This window comes from Mytilus trossulus, unplaced genomic scaffold (genome assembly GCF_036588685.1).
Source record: "Mytilus trossulus isolate FHL-02 unplaced genomic scaffold, PNRI_Mtr1.1.1.hap1 h1tg000085l___fragment_1__unscaffolded, whole genome shotgun sequence".
In the NCBI taxonomy this organism is placed as follows: Eukaryota; Metazoa; Mollusca; class Bivalvia; order Mytilida; family Mytilidae; genus Mytilus; species Mytilus trossulus.
The window spans coordinates 2,223,472-2,248,413 of NW_026963295.1; the positions used below are offsets into that span (position 1 = coordinate 2,223,472).

General features: G+C 32.0%; 1 protein-coding gene across 1 annotated transcript; it reads left to right on the plus strand.

The window, feature by feature from the left end:
• Nucleotides 1-6,103: 6,103 nt before the first annotated feature.
• On the plus strand, nt 6,104-20,170 carry LOC134699780 (peroxidase-like protein). The gene is made up of 12 exons (XM_063561195.1): nt 6,104-6,201; nt 8,417-8,557; nt 9,644-9,823; nt 10,786-10,810; nt 12,219-12,319; nt 13,206-13,310; nt 14,382-14,477; nt 15,233-15,725; nt 16,227-16,421; nt 17,474-17,640; nt 18,763-18,868; nt 19,954-20,170. The coding sequence occupies exons 1-12, from the start codon at nt 6,144-6,146 to the stop codon at nt 20,030-20,032; spliced, it is 1,746 nt and encodes a 581-aa protein (XP_063417265.1). The 5' UTR covers nt 6,104-6,143; the 3' UTR covers nt 20,033-20,170.
• The last annotated feature ends 4,772 nt before the right edge of the window (nt 20,171-24,942 follow it).

The following is a 24,942-nucleotide window of genomic DNA, read 5'->3' on the forward strand; positions in this document are numbered from 1 at the left end:
AAACAGATTCTTATTATTTACAATGTTGAAACATGTAATTAACACAATGTTTTTCCACTATTTAGTCAAATGTCTCTTATAGTTTCATAAAATACGCAAAAATGGACTACATATAACGAACCTTTTAATCACAAGTCTAAAATTGGACTACATTTTGATACAGTCTCTTAAACATCATTTAAAAAGATAAATTTAACCTTACTTTTCCACTCTCAATTCAAATATCTGTATTATTTTTCTGTTATAATTACATAAAATAAGCAAAATTGCCCTACATCTAACGAACCTTTTTATGACATGTCTAAAATTGGAAAACATTTTGTAACAGGCTCTTTAACATCATTGAAAAAGACAAGTTCAACCTTACTTAAACATAACCTAAATCCATAATCATCTGGCTTTTAACAAAAATAGAACTACAAATGTATAACAAATGCATTGTTATTGTTTAACGGTAATTAAGCTCTGTATTAATTGATAAAATTTAAAATATATTTCATGAAGCATGTTTTATAATCATATTTATAAAATATAAAAAGAATAAAATTCATTTGGTAGACACATTAAAGTAAAATGACATACAAAATATAGCACTAAAAATATTTTTAGATTTTACATATACAGTTACAGACACAAAAAGTATTTATAGTTATGTTCTAATGAACATAAAGTAAGTACGTGTACTTAATTTCTGAAACCTACTTCAAACCTAAACTATATACTATGTCATTCTTGGTATAAAATAAGAAACACATTTCTGATTTTGTCCAGCACAGTGACCATGTCATTTGATTAAACATTATACAAGCTAAATCATCATTTCACTGTCCAGAAAAACATTTGATTCACTGAATGCAAATAACATCCACTAAATAAAAAATTGTTATGGTACACTGGCCTTACAGAATATCTAGAAATAAACAAAGATTATAACTAGTATCTCAATTGTTTGTAAAACAATTGAAAGGTCTTTCCTGTAAAAGTGATGTGTTCGTAATGTAGCTTGTACGACCTTTCCTTTGATATACGACAAGCATACCTTCTGAAACTTTCCGCTTTTAACACTTAATGACCTCATCCGCCTACATTTTTTGAGATCGGAATTATGATATAAATAACACTGAGTAGATGAGCTTTCATTTCATATGCGACAAGGCCATGTTCTAGAAAGTTTGAATTTTGCACTTAATAACCCTATCCAAGTAATTTTTGGAGGTCGGGTATTTGATATTTTAAATATACACATCATGACCTTTAATTTGATATACAACAACCCTATCTTAAAAGAAAATTTATGTTTTGCACTCAATGACCCCATCCAACCCATTTTTAAAGGACGTCAACTTGAAATTTGAAATATACACTTTATGTTCTTTCATTTGATATGCGACAACCTTACCATCTGAGAAATTTGAATGTTTGCACTAAATGACCCCACCCGTCACCCTGGGATGAAAAAGGGGTTTAAAATTTTCATTTTGAAGTAGAGTTTATTAAGACCTTCAATTTGATATATCAGAAGACCCCATTTGACAAAGTGCAAATAATGATGCAATATCAAATATATAAATAGAAGTTATGAAACTTACAAAGCTATGCAAAACTAAAAATTTTGAAATTGATTTTTGGTGGGTTTTTTCCATGGAATGTTTTAGAATTTGGTCAAACATATAACTATGTTAACCTCTTCAATTTATAAAACATTTTAAGTGGTAAGCTCTTGTTGATTCAGAAATACATGCCTCCACTCGCAAAATTTCAAACTGCATTATCTCTAAAACGATAATAGATATCTCAAATCTGTTAAATGATAAATGATTTAGAGTGAAAGGACAGCATTATAGACAAAAATTTGAACAAATTCAGAGTTCACCAAGGTCACAATTAATCATCAAATATATGATGCAATATCAAACTTGAGAACCGGAAGTCGTAGAGACATGGGACTACCACCATTCAACTCAGGACCACTTGACCTTTCAAATATCAAAAGGTCAAGGTCATAATAATATGTGAAGGTCAAGGTGAAATTTCATCATGACCTGACATTGACCTCAAATTGAAGGTCTTGAATTACTGATCATCTTTGCAGTTTATAGTAGGTTGATATCTGTTACCTTTAAAAAGATATACACACAATACTATACTTTTAAGAATCATCCCGTTGTAACTTTTAAACAGACGGTCGGACATGTTTGGGCTTATTGCATTAAATGTAGAGCTCATCGAGAGGAACCATTTACACGCTGTATGTATGCAGCAAAGTCTAATCGTTTTTCTAATATGTAAGCTTGAATTTGCAGCGTTAATTTTTTTTTGCACTCGGTGACCTTTGACCTTGAGTGCATATTGAAGGTCACATGAATTAAAGATTATTGGTGAAGGTTCCAGGTCTCTATGACTTCCGGTTCTCGAAATAGAATTTTTCAAAAAATATTTATAATTTTTCAAGGGAAATAACTCCTTATAAGGGTAAGTAACAAATTAATTGTTTATGTTTATAAACATTGCCATCTGTTCTTGTACATGCTGTCATTTTCAATTACATTCTATCTCTAACACTTTTTAAGAAAAATGCAAATAACAAAAATTGTTATAAGGGGATATAACTCTCAAAGGAGATGATGAAATCCTTAGCAGACTCATATGGTAATACATCATGATGATATCTACGTATTGTCCATAAAAGGTCATGATATCTTTCAAAACATTTAAGGGGGGCCATGTTGAAAAAAATCAATAAGAGGAAGATAACTTCTAAAGGGGATGATGAAATCCTACAAAAGTTCATCTTGTAGAAGGTCATTATGAGGTCTATCGATTGTCCATACTTGGTCTTGATAACTTTAACAGCTAGGGGAGGAGGCCCTGTCAAACAAATGTTGGAAGAAAAAAAAGAAAAAACTAGTATCTCAATTGTTTGTAAAACAATTGAAAGGTCTTTCCTGTAAAAGTGATGTTTTCGTTATGTACTTTGTACGACCTTTCGTTTGATATACGACAAGCATACCTTTTCAAACTTTACGCTTTTAACACTTAATGACCACATCCGCCTACAGTTTTGAGATCGGAAGTATGATATATGTAATACAGAGTAGATGAGCTTTCATTTGATATGCGACAACGCCATTTTCTAGAAAGTTTGATTTTTGCACTTAATAACCCTATCCAACTAATTTTTTGAGGTCGGGAATTTGATATTTTAAATGTACACATCATGACCTTTCGTTTGATATACAACAACCCTATCTTTAAAGAAAATTTATATTTTGCACTCAATGACCCCATCCAACCCATTTTTGGGAGACGTCAATTTGAAATTTGAATTGTACGCTTTATGTTCTTTCATCTGATATGCGACAACCTTACCATCTGAGAAATTTGAATGTTTGCACTAAATGAACCCACCCTGCCCACTGGGATGAAAAGGGGGTTTAAAATTTTCATTTTTAGGTAGAGTTTATTTAGACCTTCAATTTGATATATCAGATGACCCCATTTGACAAAGTGCAAATAATGATGCAATGTCAACTATATAAATAGAAGTTATGAAACTTACAAAGTCAATGCAAAACTTGAAAATTTCAAAATGATTTTTTGGTGTATTTTTCCATGGAATGTTTTTGGTATTTGGTCAAACATATAACTATGTCAATCTCTTCAATTTCTAAAACATTTTAAGTGGTAAGCTCTTGTTGATTCAGAAATACATGCCTCCGCTCGCAAAACTTTAAACTGCATTATCTCTATAACGACAATAGATATCTCAAATCTGTTAAATGATAAATGATCTACAGTTGAAGGAAAACATTAAAGAAAAAGAATTGGGACAATTTCAAAGTTCACCAAGGTCACAATTAATCATCAAATATATGATGCAATACCAAACTTGAGAACCGGAAGTCATAGAGACATGGGACTATCACCCTTCAACTCAGGACCACTTGACCTTTCAGAGATCACAATGTCAAGGTCATAGTATAATGTGAAGGTCAAGGTGAAATTGCATCATGACGTAACATTGACCTCAAATTGAAGGTCTTGAATTACTGATCATCTTTGCAGTATATAGTAGGTTGATATCTGTTACATTAAAAAAGATATACACAAAATACTAGATTTTTAAGAATCATCCCGTTGTAACTTTTGAACAGACAGTCGGACATTTTTCGGTTTATAATATAAAATGTAGAGCTCGTCGAGAGGAACATTTTATACGCTGTATGTATGCAGCAAAGTCTTATCGTTTTCCTAATATGTAAGCTTGAAATTGCAGCGTAATTTTTTTTTGCACTCTGTGACCTTTGACCTTGGGTGCATATTGAAGGTCACATGAATTACAGATTATTGGTGAAGGTCCCAAGTCTCTACGACTTCCGGTTCTGAAAATAAAAAAAATCTAAAATTGTTCACAATTTTTCAAGGGGAATAACTCCTTATAAGGGTTAATAACAAAATGATTGTATATGTTCAATAACATTGCCATCTGTTCTTGTACATGTTACCGTTTTCAAATCGATTCTGTCTTGAATACTTTTTGAGAAAAATGTAAAAGAAAGAAATTGCTTCAAGGGGACATAACTCTCATAAGGGATGATGAAATCCTTAGCAGCCTCATATGGTAACACATCATGATAAGATCTAGCTATTTGTCCAAATAAGGTCATGATATCTTTTAAAACATTTAAGGGGGGCCATGTTGAAAAAAAATCAATAAAAGGGAGATAACTTCTAAAGGGGATGATGAAATCCTACAAAAGTTCATCTTGTAAAAGTTCATGATGAGGTCTATCGATGGTCCATATTTGGTCTTGATAACTTCAACAGAAAGGGGAGGAGGCCTTGTCAAACAAATGTTGGAAGAAAAAAAAGAAAAAGAAAAAAAAACATTAGAAAAACAATAAGGTCTTTCCTCACGTAGGGGAAAGACCTTAAAAACAGGAGAAAAACAATAAGGTCTTTCCTCACGGAGAGGAAAGACCTTAAATTAGTACACATTGAATTGATCTCTGAATTACATAACAATTCAACACAACTGTGAATATGTCTACACTATAGTAAACAATGTGGTCACCACTAAACCTCGATAACTGAAAAAACGTGATCCTTTTCTTATATACTACCCGCGAAATTCAAACCGGTCCTTACCAAAGGTACTACGCGACTAAAAATTACTACGCGTAGAGCATATAAATGTATTTATGAGCACTAAGAACTACAATTTAAATAATAGAATTATGACATTTTTTATTATTTTGATTTTTGACTGTTATATTTTAAATGGACAAGATGTTCAATGCAGTCATAGTATGACCCACACGTTTGATCTACAAAAGACTAATCATTTCATGTTCTTGCCTTGGTACAGGCATTTTCTGAATTAAAAATTTAATAATGGGAAGATAAAAGATAATTCTTCTTAAAGCATTCATTTGCAAATGAGCCCCCGTAACAATTTTTGTGTGAGAAAATGGGCAATAATCTCACCGAAAAGAGAAATTCAGGTTCATTTTTGTTTTATCTCTTCAAGTGAATTTAAATGCAAAATATAATGATTTAATTTAGACGAAGAAAAACATCTCATTTACACCATAGACAAATGTATTTCACAATTTTATAGAATATATATGGAAAAGTTATGAAATACCCAAAAATACTGAACACCGAGGAAATGTCAAACAATAAGTCCCTAATATTAACACTTATGATGTTGCAATAATCATGATATGATAAAGAATTAATGAATTAAAAAAGCAAAAGAACTTTCGACGGATTTATGCTATTTACGAACAGGATATTATGTATCTAATCGACTTTTGATGGGTGCATCAAAATCTTCATTTAAATGAAACAAAAATAAAACTTAATTTAAAATCAACTAACCGTCCCCTCCTTAAGGTATAATTTTAGTTTTTTAACTATTTGAAAAATTACGAATCATCATTTCAAGATGTAAATTTCATGTTGATTTTTCCAAGGTAATCAATGATGAATATAAGAGGATGTTAAGTTTCAAGCGCTGTCTCATCCAATCAGAATGCTTATTCAAATTAGGTTATTTTAGTTAAAAACTGCATATATATTGCATTTATAAACCACGATCGTTTAATGTAACACACACATTTGATATTGCAACTTAGATAATGGAGAGTTTGACTTTTCTTGAGCTCTCGGCGCTGTTTTGCAATGTTATTTTTCAAGGTAAGAAATTATGCCAGGGTCTACTTCACCAAAAATATAAGAAATGCTTTCTATTTTGTGACATTACGATATTGGTTCAGATAAGGGCGAAGTGTGGTACCTATTAAAACGTTAAAACCATCTGCATTTGTTTGCACCTATCCTAAGTCAAGAGTCTGTTGTTCAGTAGTTGCCGTTTGTTCATGTGGTTTATTAGTATTTATCGTTTCTTGTTTTTATATATTAGATTAAACTGGTTTTTTTTCCCGTTTGAATGGTTATACACGTCTAGTTATCGTTTGGACCCTTTATAGCTTGCTGTTCAGTGTGATCTAAAGCTCCGTGTTGAATACCGTACTTTGACCTATAATGGTTTAATTTTACAATTTGTGCAGGTGGGTCTATTTTCATGCGCAATTCGGACTAGACAGGTTTTTACAGCGTTGTGTTCGTTTGTTTTTTTATCTTTGTATTTATGTTTTATTTAATTGATACTTAACAGAGAAAGTGTATATTATATACTGTATAAGTCATCGAATACATAAAAACATTTGTGGGCGTCTTTGTCAAATTTACTATCAACTATAAGAAAACATTTGTTGTTAGCGTCTTTTTTAGACATTGCCATATAAATGGGAGGTTTGGCTAGCCATAAAACTAGGCTTTTTTTTTAAATGTCAGGAATGAGGAAATTATGAAATAGTCTATGTATGTTGGCGTCTATTTGTGTTGCAGTTTGGTGTTTCTTTTGGTCCGTTGTTTTTCTCTTGTAGTTGATGCGTTTCCCTCGGTTTAAGTTATAAAACCGAATTTGTTTTCCCTTAATCGATTCATGACTTTTGAACAACGGTATACTACTATTGACTGTATTAACCCTCCATTATTTTCGCAAAATACGTGTACCAATGACCTGTAATTTAAACTGTTATTTAAAAAAAAAATTAAAATAACAGTTTAAAGTACAGGTTTTCATTGATTCTGGATGATGTATAAGTACGTTGCCACGTTCAATTATTTTACCTCATTATACAAAACTTTTTTTTTCAATCACTATTAGACTGCTATTCGTTTGGAAGGCTTTAATATGTAAGTTCTGTTGTAATTGCCCTGCCGTTGTCTAATTTATACCATCCTGGATCGGTTAGGACATATTTGATTTTTTTGTTTGAGGACTGCCCTCAATGCAGCTGTTACATCTCAACTGTCACATCCTTTGGAAATCTAGAGTTGTGCCATTTCACATTGTAAATAACTATTTTTATTTTTGGCATATTTCTGTAGTCTTTGCGGTGTGTTTGGAAATTTTTAAATGGTTCCTTCTTATCACAACGTTTAAATCCTTTGAAACTGCACGTTTTATTCGATGTTTGAAGGTATATAAGGATCAAATACAACTTTACATCTATTCTCCGAAATCATTCCTTGGAGGGAACATCATGCAACAACATATAAATGACTTTTTGGTCTGTAAACGTCAATGTAATTCGCCGTTTCAGAATCTAAAGAATCATGGGTAATTTCATTGTTGGTATCCCAGAATGAAAATAACGTCACGTCATTGGTTGAATTTCCATTGTTTATGACATTTTTAACCAATCACAACGTTTTGGTGTACATTTTTGAAAATATTACAAAGGATGCATTAGATTCTGAAACGGCGAATTACATTGACGTTTACAGACCCAAAAGTCATTTATATGTTGTTGCATGATGTTCCCTCCAAGGAATGATTTCGGAGAATAGATGTAAAGTTGTATTTGATCCTTATATACCTTCAAACATCGAATAAAACGTGCAGTTTCAAAGGATTTAAACGTTGTGATAAGAAGGAACCATTTAAAAAAAAAGACATTAAGGGGGCATTCTTCTATCGCTTACAATAGAAAACAGATTGTTAAATTGAATGGTTGTGGATAACAAAAGGTCCAGCGACAATTTATTTTTAAAGGATGCTCAATTCACAAGAAATGACCTTTGTGATATGGAGAAAATTACTGAATGACTTGCTTCCCTCGAGTGTTCATTTTCTTCAAACTAACGGAGTCAGAGCTTAACTTAGGGCTAGGTTAAAAGTTTGAATGTCCAACTGGTATTTTTCACCCCTCATTTAGATCTAATAGCATAGCACTCATGTATTTAAGCCTCTTATGTGTTCAATTGTTTGTAGTTGTTTGTGCATTTTTAAAGTTCCTTTCAAAACAGATGTTACGAAGTTTGTTCTGTTATTTTATTCCAGTGCAAGCATCCTGTTCCACTAATGCCAAATATAGGACGTATGACGGATCTTGTAACAACCTGGTGTACCCATCATGGGGAAAAGCAAATACGGCACAAAGACGGTTTGAGTATAACGGTGTTATCATGATTGATTACGATGGTAAGTCACATGACTTCAATATAATGGAAATATCATTATTGATTACGGTGGTAAATCACATGACTTGAAGATGATGGTAATTTTGTGATTGATATCGGCGGTACGTCACATGACTTGAATACTGTAAGATATGAGGTAATTTTCGCGCTTTAATTTACTCATTAAATGAAAGATGCACAAGTTACACAAAAATAACCTGTTTTTTTACACATTCACGCATTATTGTGAATGCGAGACAATAAAAACAAAATCCTCCTCACGAAACTTTTTACATAAATTAGGTGATAAACATGCAATTTGTTTTGAAAATTTTAGAATTCCTTTTTAAAGAACAATAGACTGTCAATCGAAACCAACATTTGTTGTTACTTATAATAAACTCATCATAGATACTAGGATAGAAATTTAATATTTGCGCCAAACGCGCGTTTTATTCTACAAAAGACTCATCAGTGACACTCGACTCAAAAAAATATAACAAGGCCAAATAAAGTACCAAGTTGAAGAGCATTGAGGACCAAAACTAATCACACAGCAAAATACCTTACAATTTTAGAAGCAAAACTACACAATCGAGTAAACCAACCCATGATGCATGTAGATAATAAAAGTTACAAAAAAATACCATTACTGCTATTTTGAGTAGAGTTCGATGGCTTGTTTGTCAAGTTAGACAGGTATTTCAAAACCTTAGTCTATGTAAGCTTATCTTACCTTCTGAAGCATTCACAAAATCTAAGTGGTTGGTAAATATGTTCTTGCAGGTCGAAAAAAGAAATCATATTCTGCGATAAATGCATGAATAATTTATCAAACATGTATGTTGTGAATAAAGTTTTATACATATCGATTTCAGTGAAAAACGTATCGATTTAAATGTTATACGTTCCGAGTTAAGTAAAATACGAATCGATTTAAATGTAATTATATCGATACTATAGATTTAAGTGTCATCCTATCGATAATTTCGATTTAAGTGTGTTACGTACCGATTTTATATAATAAGTGTTATACATACCGATTAATTATAATATATATATATATCTGTCGATTTTAAATGTGTAATACGTATCAAATCCATTGCAGATGATAATAGTCCAAGAGGTGGATTTCCAAGTTGTTTACCAAGCCCTAGACTGATAAGCAACAAACTAATGGCAGATGAATTAGGACCTACTGACCAAGCATCTCCGACACTGTCTGGCCAGCATTTTGCTTTTGGACAAGCACTTACCCATGATCTCATAAAGACACAATTAAAGAGAAGTATGTGTAAACCAAATTATCGCTATTTTGTGAATTTTTCTTTTAATCTTTTGTTGTGATCATTTTTCATATCATGCTACTCGCTTGAGATTGAAAATTATCGCTAGAAACTAAGGAGGCACGTCGCATTGCTAAGGAAATTGACTTAAATTTGACATCGTCGTCATAGGTAAAATAGCGATAAACAAACTATCATTGGTCATTTCAACTCGATTGCTTTTCTAAAAAATCTCAACGATAATCTATTTATATCGGACGACAACTACCACAGATAATTTAGTATATTTTGTACTGATGTCCTTTTTAAAACCTTGATATAAAAAATGATGGGAATTTCATAAAATGCTAAAATGAATAGAACGTATTTCTCTTTCTTTGGTCTTGATTTTTCAGTTGCCTCCTTTTAATGGGGAGTTTTTTCTGTTTTTTTTCTTACAGTTTCATGCAGTGACATTTTTTAACGAATGAACGTGGTATTATCATAATAAAAAAGCTTTTGTACAAATGAAGCAGGTGTGTTCTTATCATAAATAGCTAATCGACCGAAGAAGTTTGTCTTAAATTAAATAAATGCAAAAAAATCACAAATGTCGGATGTTCTAAAAATGCACTTTTTGGGTTTAAAAAAATCTTGATAAAGATTCAACCAACAAACTAAGATTTGAAAATATTCGATTTAATGCTTCTCAAGGTATACGTAACACAAAATGGAAAACGACCACAACGCTTTAATTTACCTATATTATCTCTAGGTAAATTTTATTTAAATTTGCATGGTTTGTTCACAGCAAAGCTGTGTGATGACCGTAAATATAAATTTAATTATAATAGAATCTTTTTTGTTTTGATTTTAAATGTTTTCATGTAGATTAAGTTGTTGTAAACATCTTACCTTCAAATACACTGTACATACAATATCCTTGTATTCATTTATTCATTAATTCACTCATTTCAAATTTCAGATCTGAAATGCTGTGAAAACAATGAGTAAGTTAAAAACTACAAAAAAACATACAGATGATTTGAATCTAATATGAGTTTACAAAACAGAGGGGGGGGGGGGGGGGGGGGGGGAATGGAGCATAAATAAAAATGCAACCAAAATGAAGAATTCAAACAATTGGCAAAATCAACAAAGAGTATACAACTAAAAATCAATCTCTATACTGCTTCGGACGAAATTATACAGATCAGCCTGAGAATATAATGTGCCATATGAAAAAACTAAATTAGTCCGTTTCTTCTTCAGATATGGAGTATTAGAAATAACTAGTTAAACAGTGTTTTGGGGATAACAATGATCGATAACTGTTACAAATAAACTCATCATAGATACCAGGACTAAATTTTATATATAGCCAGACGCGCGTTTCGTCTACAAAATTAAAGTATTTGGTTAATCGGTTTCAGTTTCATAAGCGTATGAAACAGCAAAAGAAAAACAATTAGGCGGGGAAATTTTTTTAACCAAAGTGTTCGAGAACAATTGACGGCCTTTTTCACCCAAAATGCACATATTGTTATATGAAGATAATAAAATAGGGCAAATCATTTCTGGTATCAGACAATAGCTTACTTGAAGCTGATTCCAAAAATATATGGTTCATTCACTTTTGCTTAAAGTAAGTGACATACTTGCTACTCCGGCGTACTAAATATCCATTCCATGGCTTTATCATGTATCAATATGAAGTTATAGCATAAGTAAACATCTAACAAGTCTAATTTATCTTTGACCTTTACCTTAATATCAAGGTACAAAAAAAGTATAGACTCATGTCTGGTGCGTTTATTACAATGAGTCTTTAGATTCTCCGGACAGCTTCGGTCAAAACTAAAAGTAATATTCTGAGCTTGAGGATATAACGAGCAATTTGGAATTCATTAACGAATGCAATGGAGTAGTCATAACAAGAAAAACAGTGTTCGGGGAGACAACTCTTACAAAAAAGTGTTAGGTTTAGTGTTGCCATTTTTAAAACACATTAACTGCTCATATTCATATTCCACGGAAAAGTGAAAAGACCTAGTAACTGGATGCTAAAATATATATATTAAAGAGATAGAGAATAATGGCGTACAAATTTAAAGATATGATAACAGGATGTCTAGCATTGATTTCAGCATAATTACCCCATCGATATTTGATATTTTCATTATACATGATAAATCATACGTATGTTTGAAGTCGTTTAAATTGTAAATGTGTTTTGCTATTAAACTTCGTACTTTTGGCCTTTTAAACTCGTTTTGATTCGAGCCTCACTGATGAGTCTTTTGTAGACGAGACGAGCGTCAGGCGCATATACAAAACTCAATCCTGGTATCTATGATGAATTTATTTATTGTACTTTTAATCAAACCTTGTGTTATTTTTATTTTTATTTTTATAAAGCATCGATGTATGTTTCCCTTTTGATATACCTGCTGATGACAAGGATTTCACCCCTGGTTGCAGAAGTTTTCAAAGGACTGAAAGATCCCCGGATGTAACAGGTAACATATTTGCATTATTATTTATGCACAAAACTTCATCTAAAAAGAATTGCAGTTATTCATAACACAACGCAAAATCAGAACAAGTAAACCAAAGACAAAGAATATCAGTGCTTTGCTTTGCAGCTACTGCAACTAGTGCCATTCGTTACTCCACAATTCTTCTTTTTTTTTCATTTTAACAAATGTAAATATTGTTAACTTTTCTATATATATTATTTTCGTATGCTGAGCCAAGGTTTTTAAAAAAAAATTGCAATCAACACTTTTTGCGTCCCCAGCGCGTTTCTGCATATATCAGGAACGCTTAAAGCCAAATATGAGTTCATGCGATTCCCTCGGTTATTCTTTGTTTCTTTATTTGTCTCTTCTTAATCGATTAACAGGATGTGTACATCGGTTAACTACTGTCGCCTTACACAGGTTAACATAACATTTGAATCAAGTGACGGTTTGTGCCTTAACATGGTGAATGATCACATAATCGACACAGTGACAACATGATCTAAGTAGTTTTACTACTGTAATTACGTGCACTAGCCACTCAACACTGAAGTTGTCAGTTCGAACCCCACTTCTGCGGGTGCACTCGACTATAATCTTAATTGACTAGGATTTTCAGTTTTTCTTTCAGAGGCTGGTGGTTATCTCCGGCAAATCCGGTGTCCTCCACCAATAAAAACTAGCCGCCACGAAATAGCCCTAATGTGGTGCAAAAATGTGGCGTTAAACATCAACAATCAATCAGTTAATTATAATCGACGCATTTATGGAAATCGAGCCAATCCGTGTACTTTTGCTCTGTTTATATAAATGCGTATATAATTAAAATCTATTCCGTATGAAATCTTCTTCCGTATAAGCGTGTTTTGTACTTTCCTTTCAGGTTACAGAGAACAGATAAACGATGTGACATCATATATTGATTGCAGCCATGTATATGGTAGTTCTGATGCACAGTTAGAAACCCTTAGAGATACGACAGATTCATGTAAGTTTTTTGAAGTACAGAACTGAGCATGCCTTAATTTTGGTATTTGTCTAAATGATGGCCACTCATGAAAAAAAAAATATACGGGTTCTCTTATGTCGTTTCCGTTATAAATTTCAGTATAAATGTGAACTAAATGCTTTATCAATATAGTAAAGCTGCAAAAGAGAACCATGTCAAAATAATCATGCTCTTCAACAAACCAAATGACTTTATGCAATATAATTACACTCAACATAGATACCAGGGTTACACATGGTATGTACCTGACGTGCGTTTTGTTTAGAACAAAACTCATCAGTGACGATCAGACCCAAAGAAATAAATAGCCAAATAAAGTACGAAGTTGAAGAGCATTTATCTTCGTTTGCCAAGAGTTACGACCCTCTCCTCTCCTCTATACCCTTTGCACATTTTACAGTATTTGTGTATACAGCGTAGTGCAATGTTGTGACAGATGACGCCCGCTCAAAACAATATCATCATAACACCATTTTTACTCTTTAGTTCACAGGTTGTAAAATGTGTCCAGTGTTTTCAGATTTGTACACAGAAACCGCATATATACGTTGATATTCAAACATTTGCACGAGAAAAATACTCAAGAACTTCAATAAATTGTTTAAAAACTTCAAAGCTGTCAATAAATATCGCCCGAAGTTTTGCGAATAAAGACACGTTGCACAATCTGCACATAGCAACTGTTTACTTTTACATGTTTTTTTTTAAATACACGTGACCATTTTAAAGGCAAATTTGATTAGATGTCGCTTGTAACATCTGTGTCCAATGGAAATCATTTCGTCGTGAATCATCAATGCTTACTTAATCTGCTAAATTTAACGATGAACGGGTCGGATCGTTACCCTTGACAGTAGCGCATATGAAAAGCATTGAGGACCCAAAATTACGAAAGGTGTTTCCAAATACAACTACAGAAATATATTCCTTGGAGTAGAAAATCTTTAGTAGTATAAACGATTTTTCTTTTTGTAACAAATTTGTTCAAAACGTGACAAAAGGAAAATAGAAGCTCGTATAAATACTATAATTTCACTTTCTTTATTTCAGCACTTTTAAAAACTTCTCCTGGAAATAATTTACCTGAGAACGAAAATGGATTTTGCGTAAAGATAGACCCAGTAGCGGATTTTTGCCAATTAACTGGTAAGGAAATAACAGTATTCCAAAATGAAGAGCTATGTTTTTTATATCGAATGATTGTTTTATCAAATATCATTTCATCAAGAAATACGGTGAAGGAGGATGTAATTGTTCACATTTTGTTTCCTCCAGTACTCTTTTTTAAGCCTCTATATTAAATGTGTGTTGTTGTACGTGTTAATGCCTAAAGTTTACAATTGTGGGACAAAACATGCTTTTGGTGACGTAATAATTAACACACATGAAGTAAGAGGGTCTGATTTAGTTTTACAAAACAGAGAATAATGACCAAATAATATAATGAGTAGAGAAAAGGAGCAGAAATATAAAGAACAAAAATCAAGGGATTCCAACTTTGGAAATATCAAAGAATAAGGTTTTACAATACTGGTCACAGTAAAAAATGATGTACATACTAACTTGAATAAAGAAATCAAGCAATTGCAGAAAAAAAGGACCCCTCATCCAAACCCTGAGGTAAAACGAAGAATAATTAGATCAATGATAGTGTAAGGGTTCGTAAATCTATATTTATTTATATATAGAAACATGTTGAAAGACTGCACTTTATCAAAACGTTTGAGTAAGTAGTTGTATTGTATTTGATTTTTACATGTATACTAGGACGAAAATAACAAAAATATTTGATATCGCCATCACAATAAACAAAATGTGTTTTGTAAAAGACAAAAAATAACAAAATAAACTGAACAAGGTGTTTCCTCGGATTTCATCTTATTTATTTGTTGCTTTTGTAGGAGATTCACGGACTGACCAGGCACCTAGTCTCCAATTAAACCATCTGGTTCTAGTAAGGGAACATAACAGGATCGCTAAATTACTGAAACAAATCAACTCGGAATGGGACAATGATAGAGTTTTCGAAGAAACACGAAGAATAGTCATAGCGGAAATGCAGCACATAACATATAATGAGTACATACCTGCCATTCTTTCTCCACAAACTATGAAAAAGTACAAGCTTGAACCAAAGAAAAAGGGTTTCGATGACTGTTATAATGATTATATTGATGCCTCTGTGAGGAACGCTTTTGCAGTAGCACCATTTCGAATGGGACATTCCCAAGCGATGAGGGAGCAGTCATTACTTGAAGATGATTACAAAACTATAACTACTGAACTTCTTGCTGACAACTTTAGGGCTCCACATCTAATTCAAACAAATATGGGCGAAAATGTTGAAGATTTCGTACGATGGTTAACCTTTAATCCAGCTAATAGAATTGACAGGTAAGAACTGTTTGTTAAATATGCCTTTTCGCTGTTAATTCAGCTTTATTGAAAGAGGAGGGGAGGATTTTCTTAATGGAGATGAAAATGCACTGAAAAATACGAGATACATCATTGAAAGAGAATAGAATTGAAAACCATGCATAGGATTTCCCGTATTTATAACTGTTTTACCTGTATCAAAAAATGTGTCCAAAATAAAATATAATATTTTCCGTGGAACTTTGTGGCCTAGTGCGCTAATTATATCAAGAGTTAAACTCATGCGATCACCAGCCTATCACCAGTTAGGTTGTGAGCTCGAGCCCTGCACGTGTCAGGTGCGTATGACGCCAATCTTAATTGACTAGAATTGCCAGTTTTCCTGTGGAGAGTCGATGGTTATCGCAGGCCACTTCGTCTTCCTCCACCGTTAAAAACCGGTCAACACGAACATTGCTGTAAGTCGTGTTAATGAACAAAAAATCAATCAATCAATCAAAATAATATTTTCAATTACAGTTTTGGAGTGAATGCAATGCGTAACAAACTGTTTGGTGGAGATACAGATTTATTGTCCATTAACATACAAAGGGGACGAGATCAGGGCACACCAAGCTATAATGACTGGAGGGAATTTTGTGGACTGCAAAGATTGAAATTTAAAAACTTTAAAGTTCCTAACGATATTAAAAATGTCATCAAAGAACTATATGCGTAAGTAATTAATTTAGAGAAACGTAACGTTATTAACAAATTGAAATAATCGATTAAAAAAGAGTGCAAAAGACGATGACACATACACTCGGGAATTGACGCAGGACTTCGGAAAAGTTTCAAGATCCGACAACCTTGCGTCAACAATTGGATTGGAGGTTAATTTCCTTTTTCTGCTTCTAATGTGTTTCTCTGAAGTAGACATTTAGTTGGAATGAAATCATTATTCCGTTTTGCCATATGATTCGTTCCATAACAAAACAAAAGGTCTGATAATAAAGAGACAAGAGTTTTTGCCTTAAATAAAAATCGTAGATAGAACAAGAAACGAAAAACAATATTCAGACGAAAACGACAAAAATGACACAACAGTCCACGAAACACTGGAAAGAAAACTAAGACTAGTGTATCTTTAACCTTTTCGAACCTGAGGTTGAAATAAGACGTTCTGGAAGGGTAAATAAAGGCAACAGTAGCATACGTACCGCTGTTCAAAATTCATCAATTGATTGAAAAAAAAAAAAAAATCCGGGTTACAAACTGAAACTGAGGGAAACACATTAATATAAGAGGAGATCTATGACACAACAGACACACAACATTAAAATGTCACACACAAAGAAACGATCTATAATATAACAATGGCTATTTCATTGATTTGGTTTAGGACATTTTAAAAAAATAATGGATTAATCCAGGTTTTGTGGCATGCCAAACCTCTCGTTTTATGGCAAGTGAGAGAAACACACGAATAAACCTGTTATGTATCACTAATTTCTTTCGTCATGTTGGTTCTTCTTAAAATGAGTCATATCCGATGATTTAAAAAAACGATTGCAAGTAGTATGCTTTCCATGGATAAAATTTAATGTGTTATCGAATGACGTAGTTAACATATTTTATTATCCTCATCTATTTGTTATTTTTCATTTGAACTGAGAATTAGGAACTTTTTTTTATTTTTATATTTTTTTCATTTCAACAGAGAAGTTTGATTTTTTTCTTATTTCAACAAACAATTTAAAAACTTGTATTTAATTTTCCTTTTAAAGTTCTGCTGACGATGTCGATCTGTATGTTGGTGGACTTCTTGAAAAGTCAAAGGACGGACGTGTTGGAGAAACATTTGCATGTTTAATTGGTAAACAATTTTATCTGTCAAAATGCGGAGATAGATACTGGTATGAGAGGAGAGACTCAGATTTTGGCTTTACAAAAGGTATGATGCTAATCTTATTCAATATGGATTATTTATAAAAAGTAAAAGCACAAAAATATGAACTCCGAGGAAAACTCAAAAAGGAAATTCCCTAATCAAATGGCAATATCAAAAGCTCAAAGACAGCAAACGAATAGATAACAACTGCTATAAAAGGTGTATATATTTTGGTAGGATAATGATCGAATGATTTCCAACTGTGTTCAATATGTGTGTGTTAATTCATTGTCATAGTAGAATCATGTATATCTGTGTTCAATATGAGTACGTTAAGATATAATTACTAGTATGGTCCAATCATATGGGTTTTTGTGTTCAATATGTGTGTTAAGGTCTAATTATAGTATAAACATAGAAAAATCTGACTCATATAAAAAAAATAACCTCTTCCTCTCATGAATTTACCAAAAAAAAACCATTCAATTCTTAAATGAATCTTAAGTTAATCATTAACACATAGATAAACATATGCGTGTATATAAAAGATCAAATAAGGGACTGTTGAGAGCAATGGAAAAAAAGATAGTTTTTATGTTACTGATATATATATATAGGGATGAATAGTAAATAAACCGCTATGTTTTTCGTTCATAGTTTAAATAAGATGATAAGTTACTATATACTTAACAAAATTCATATTGCTAACTACTTTTATTTTTTAAAGTGAAAATACATGCATGCTTTACACAACACGAAAGGAATATGTAAGTTAACTCCATAAATCCGATGGAGAATCATTAGCAATCACGATAATATATATTAAGGAGTTAAAAAAAAGTTTATACGGTATGATTGTTTCCTCATTGTTGAAGGCCGTATAGTTGCTTATTATTGTTTACATCAACTTCATTTAAACTGAAGTGGATAACTGTCACATTGTCAATCAAACCACATCCTCCTCATTCAGAATTACCCGTGATTTTAGTAATTCCATATTTTTTTTCAAGGTTTTTAGATGATTTTTTCTCATGTCAACCTATCCGAAACAACTTGGTCAACAAGTTCCATACTGTGGGTGATGTAATAGTCATACAGACAAGAAATACAAACATTCAAAATATATATAGACGTCATGCCACTTGTTTTAAAACTATAATGACAGAAATGTTATTTATTTTTTAGCCCAGCTTAATTCAATCAAAGAGATGACAATGTCCAAAGTGCTCTGTGAAAACCTTGATTTGGATCGTATTCAAAAGGAAGCTTTCATCCGACCCAAAAACAAAAGGTAATTCAAAACAAAGTAAACTTTGTAATATTCCATCATTTCAACATATCTCAGTATGGAATTAGAAATCATACAAACACATTTGAAAGAGTAAGATTGATTAACTATATGTTTACAAAGCTGGTGAATCAAAAGGCAAACTAAAAACGATTTGCACTAAAGGATTTACCTACTGATACGGGATACCAGAGGTTTGAAATGGATCAAACTATACAATGAATACGTGTTTGATACATTTTGTTCTTTATTTCTGCATTGTAATTTATATCGTTATGAAACTATCAAATATGCCTTTAATACTATCATTTATATTTCGAATGTGTTTGGCATACCACTTAACCCTATGCATACATTTCAGCGACTAATTAGAATAAGTCATATAAGGTTCATAACGTTCTAAATCACAATGCAGAAATAATGAAAAAAAGTGTTCGATCCATTCCGACGTAATTATTATGGGCAGGTATTTTTGTCTTTATGTATCTTTTGCAGATAAACAGTTTAACTGAACACAAAGTATTTACATCAATCCGAAATACTGAGACAGGTTCCATCGAAGCAGAAAATTTCTCCTTACATAAAATGAATGCAACTCACTGTCTGCACTGTTTAATAAAACCGCTAAAATTTAGAAAATTGTTAAACTTTAATATGATTAGAAATAATCAAGAAAAACAAGAATAATCGAAAATGGTGACGTTCGATAAGCATGACAAATGTCTATTAACCATATTACCAATATTTTGACTATTTTATTTATTATGTCTGTTTTGTTCACGCATCTTTGTAAATACAATGGAATTTGATGCGACTGTCATACAAGTGAGAGGTTTATCGCTATAAAACCAGGTTCAATCCACCATTTTCTACGTATGAAAATGCCTGAACCAAGTCAGGAATATGACGGTTGTTGTCCATTTGTTTGATGTGTTTTGTCATATGATTTTGCCATTTGATTAGGGACTTTCCGATTGAATTTTCCTCGGAGTTCAGTATTTCTGTGATTTTACTTTTTATACAATGTGAATGTTCCAGATATTCAAAATGTCCATGTATTAATTTTTTTTAATATTGTCTATTTGTAGAAAACTAAAGAAATGTAAGAATCTTCCTGACTTAAATTTAAATCTGTGGAAAGAAGATACTGGCGGCCAGCAAACATAATAACGAGATATCATGAAATGTTTGAAAGATTATGACAGTTGCACACACCATTTTGAACAGGCTACCATTACTCTGCATCAGTCAATTCTTTAATAAAATGTAAATAGCATTGAAATAAATCGCATGGTTATCAAAATATTGTCAATGTTGTAGTTTTTCATAATTAGTATTAGTGAAAAGATATTATTAATTTTGCAGCTATAATTTTACTGTGAAACAAATGTTGGTAGAAGCCTTTTTTTTTCAGACAGAAAACTTCATAACTTAGCCGTGCAATATTTATATAATATCATCAAGATATCTTCCATAGAAAAAGACATGACTAAATTATGTGTACCTTCCACGGTATAATGATTCTACTATGAATAATAAGATAAAAGCAATCAATTCTTGCAATTATAATATATGGGAATGCATACACATTGACACAATCAAACGCTATTTATAAACTACAGGAAGGAGTACAGAACAATCGTCATATTCTTGATTTGGATCGGTCAAGTGTTTATCATGTTAATAGTAACGTTATTTTGACAAAATAATGAAGATTTAGTATACAAAACTTTCTAAACATTTATCACAGACAACTGACTTGAAAATTGCAATACAAACAAAGACTTAATAATTCTTTCTGTAGTTGACAGTAAATTTTGGCGTTTGTTTGTTGTTTTTTTTGGGAGGGGGGGGGGGAGGGGTTGGCGGATTCTTTTATCCCAATTAAATATTTTGGCGGGTACTGAAATGTTGCAGTTAAAAAGTGTCTGTTTTTGTGGTGAAATTATTGTTTTAAACACCTACATTACCACCCGGCTGAGATCTCCATGGATGAAAATTGAACGACTTAGGAACTTTCACCATGACAAAATCTCGCGTCTACGGCGTGGCGTGATCAAAAACATGTCATTCCTTCATTTCAATGCAAGAAAATTGAACAGGCTGGTATATTGCGTGTTTTTGTTATTTCAATATAGAATTACAAATATTTACATTAAATGTCTCTTGTAACAGTTCTAATGCCAAACATGCATTGCTCCTCCTTGGTCAAGAATGATAACAAGCTGTCCTTGTGAGTCCCACTTCGTTTTCTTGCTGTTTTGGTAATTGTATAGCCCTTCAAAATTGGTTAATTGTTTTTTCATAGTCAAAGTCAGAAGTCATGAACTGGTATCGACAGTTTGCAGCATCAACTACTAGAAATTTCGTATTGGTTTTGTAACTTCTGAAGAAAAGATTTAAAGGGAAAACGTTTACATTTTAATATTTTTAATGACAATAGATAGCTATTTTTTTTAGAAATATACTATGAAACAGTCATCTTAAAAATGATCTTTCGATTCTGAATGAAAACTGGAAGACCGGATGTATCAATATGATTGTAAACTACGGAATAAATTCGGAATTACGATACGGAATTTTTTCAGATATTATTAATCTTCATGTATTCACTTTTTAACTCGTAGAGATTTTAATAGTGTCAATAATTGCTGTGCTCGTGTTATTTTTACATAAATACTGTTTTACGCTTTTTTGTACTCGTTTGAAAAGGATTATGCTGATTGCGTAAGTCGTCAATATAAGCACGTGTTCGACTTGTAAAACTTTTCCGCTATTACTGGATGAAACATTTATTTTTTAATCTAACTTTCAATTTGCATTTGCTGAAAATGAAATCAGTCGACTATCTTGATCAAGAGTTCTCTGTCGATCTACCGGTACAAGTGATTTGTGATTTTTAGCCGGATATCCCTCAGGGCTTGAAAACTGTAGTCAAAGTCCTTTTATAATATATTACAAAAAGCCTAAGGGTTAATTGATTAGAATTGCAACAAAAACGGTGTCTAGAAAAACGAAATTAAATTTGTACAATGGTGGATATCATGTGTGATGGCGGAAGATGATTTAACGATGGCGGGGATAGTATGCAGTGGCGGATGAAATTTTAGCGATGACGAGCCGCCATCATTTAACAGGTCATGGATATGAGATGTCTAATTAATTGATTATATTTTTATACAGTTTGCTTTAATGAAAATGAAAAATCTTGCTTCAATAGTGCAGAAAATAGATAATCTGTTCTCTTAGTGTACAAAAATAAATAACCGATCCAAAACAAATCCTCCTGAAAATCGTGAAAATTTATTGGCTATTAAGTCTAAAAAATTATGGTAAGTCCGCAAATTCTTTTAAAAACCTTTTTAACAAAAGGATATTAACATCAGTTTCTCCTTGAGGTTAAAGTATTGCGGTTCCACTATTGACAGTTTCCAATATAGGACTTAATTATTTAGACATCAGTTTGCCGTTGTACAAGTCTCAGAAATGGAATAGAAAAAAAGAATAATCAAGGTAGCAAATAAAAACTAAGGGATTCGCATGAACTCAAAACGAGCCGTTACTACGAGCGAGACTTAGTACGTCGACAAGGTATGCGTCTTCCGTTAGGCATGCACCACGACAATGCGAATCAATACTCAATCAAAGTGTCACTATCTGGAATTAAAAACTACTTTATAAAATCGACGAATACTTATGCGGACTTCGAAAAGATCAGCAAGGTCAATGGACATCGATGTTGAGGATAATATGAATATTTCCACTTTCAAATAGCAAAATGCCATGAAATAAATTCTTAAACAATTAAATTCATATATGTATTGCGAATTATTTTCCAATGGACACAAATATTCGTTTAATTATTGCCATTAATTATGCTATTAAAATATTTAAATGCGATTTTTATTTTTCCGAAATCTGTCATGTCTAGATTTTTCGCAATAATTTCTGAATTTACAATTATATAGGTGTGAAAAGTGTATTGTTATCAGTTCGTATTATTATCTACGTGTTAAAAAGTAAACGTATTATTATCTACGTGTTAAAAAGTAAAATCAAAAATACTGAACTTAGAGGAAAATCAATTCGGAAAGTCCATAATCACATGGCAAAATCAAATAACAAAACGCATCAAAAACGAATGGACAAGAACGGTCATATTCCCGACTTGGTCATGTTGGTACATGCATTTTCAAATGTAGAAAATGGTGGATTAAACCTGGTTTTATAGCGCTAACCCTCTCACTTTGATGACAGTCTCATCAAATTCCGTTATATTTACAATGATGCGTTAACTAAACAGACACAATAAATAAAATAGTCAAAATATGGGTACAGCAGTTATCATCGTGTAACAATTTTAAAAGGAACAATTTAACAGAACACAAAAACATCTATCTACAAACACATTCATTGATTTGCGTGTCTGACGTCAGAAAATTGTATACGTCACGTATATTTAACGTTCAATGTACAGACAATCAATTTTAAAATTTCACAAAGGCAATGTTAGCATACAGGGTTACGATCAAAGAACTTAATAAGTTTCTGTTGCCAGCTGAAAGATAGACAAAAATTCGTAATTCAACTTAAACAATTTTAAAAATACAAGTGTTCTCTTCTTTACCAGACGCAACAAGGCTTTGACTTCACTCATCCTTTTTGTCATTTTTATTGGGGTGTTGTAATTTGTAAAACGAATTACAAATAATGTAAAAAAAAATCAGTCTGACGAAATATTCAAGATAATCCTATTTTTTGTCTTCTATAATTGCTGCACAGAATATATCGAAATCTTTCGGAATCGAATTTTTCCAAACCAAATTTCCTGGACATTACATATTTTATTTAAGGAATGACTGTAAAAAAAATTCTGTCTATGCGCGTAGCGTGTTATTACAAACTGTGCACCACATTATTTTTTTATGATATTTCGAATAGACAGAGAAAAAATATTACAGTCATTCCTTATATTTTAATTCTAATTTCCAATTAAAGCCGGAGTAAATCAGAAAAAAACGTTGATGACGTCACAGTCCCATGACAAAATTATTTCTATGGGCTGATAGTCAAAATGTAACATAAATATTGTTCTCAATGAATATTGTCTGTCGGAAAAAATTGCATTTAAAATACTGTCCACAGACACTATTTTATATTTAAATACTGTCTAGGAAAATAATTCATATGGAGTAGTGTCCTTGTCTATAAAGTATTGTCACCTCATCCTTGACAATATTTCACTATGAAATTCTGTCCATGACAATATTGCACAATGAAATAGTGTCCACGGACAATATTTAATATGAAATTTTGTCCGACGGACAATTTTTCATGGGGGACAATATGTTCACTGTAAAATACTGTCCATAAAAGTATTTATTAATCAAATTAATAAAAAATAAAATAAAAAACTGTACACTTAAGCATGAAGAATGCACATTTCTTTATTTATAACTGAAATCAATTTGTAAAGCAAGTACTTTTTATTTCAAACTAAAATTTATTTTAATATAAGCTCGATTCAAATTTGCATAGATCTTGATCGATTAAAGAATAATCTAACATATGTTCAATGGTACAATTTAATACTGTATAGAAAAAGTAATTTACTGACAATCCAAAATTGAACTCCTAATAGTATCTGTATAAACTAGATTGGCGGATCTTTTTCGATCACGTTTTGGAGGTACACGAATAACATGAATAATTGGAATGTCATTGTCTAATACTTCGTTTACATTTCCACTGATTATCTCCCCTTTATGAGACAAAATTCACGACAATCTGTCTGAACAAAGAGACAACAACCCGACCAAAGAGAATTCAATATACAGACAAAATTTCACAATGAAAATATGTCCTTCTCTGGACATAATTTCATAGATGAGGACAATATTTCATGATACATAGTCATAAAATATTGTTTTAGTGGACAATATTTCATAGGACAATATTTTGCTTAACAAAAACACTGTCAGCCTATGAAAAGACGCGTTACATCCAAAATTAAATGATTTTGCTATATTTAACAACATTTCTTAAGCTTATCCCCAAATAGCTTATTGACCAATTCT

Bases quoted from the DNA above. Each gene is read 5' to 3' on its own strand.
- LOC134699780 (XM_063561195.1), top strand. From the start codon at position 6,144: ATGGAGAGTTTGACTTTTCTTGAGCTCTCGGCGCTGTTTTGCAATGTT. The intron at 10,811-12,218 runs GTAAGTTAAAAA...ATTTTTATAAAG, and splicing joins AAATGCTGTGAAAACAATGA to CATCGATGTATGTTTCCCTT. The intron at 17,641-18,762 runs GTATGATGCTAA...TTTATTTTTTAG, and splicing joins AGATTTTGGCTTTACAAAAG to CCCAGCTTAATTCAATCAAA.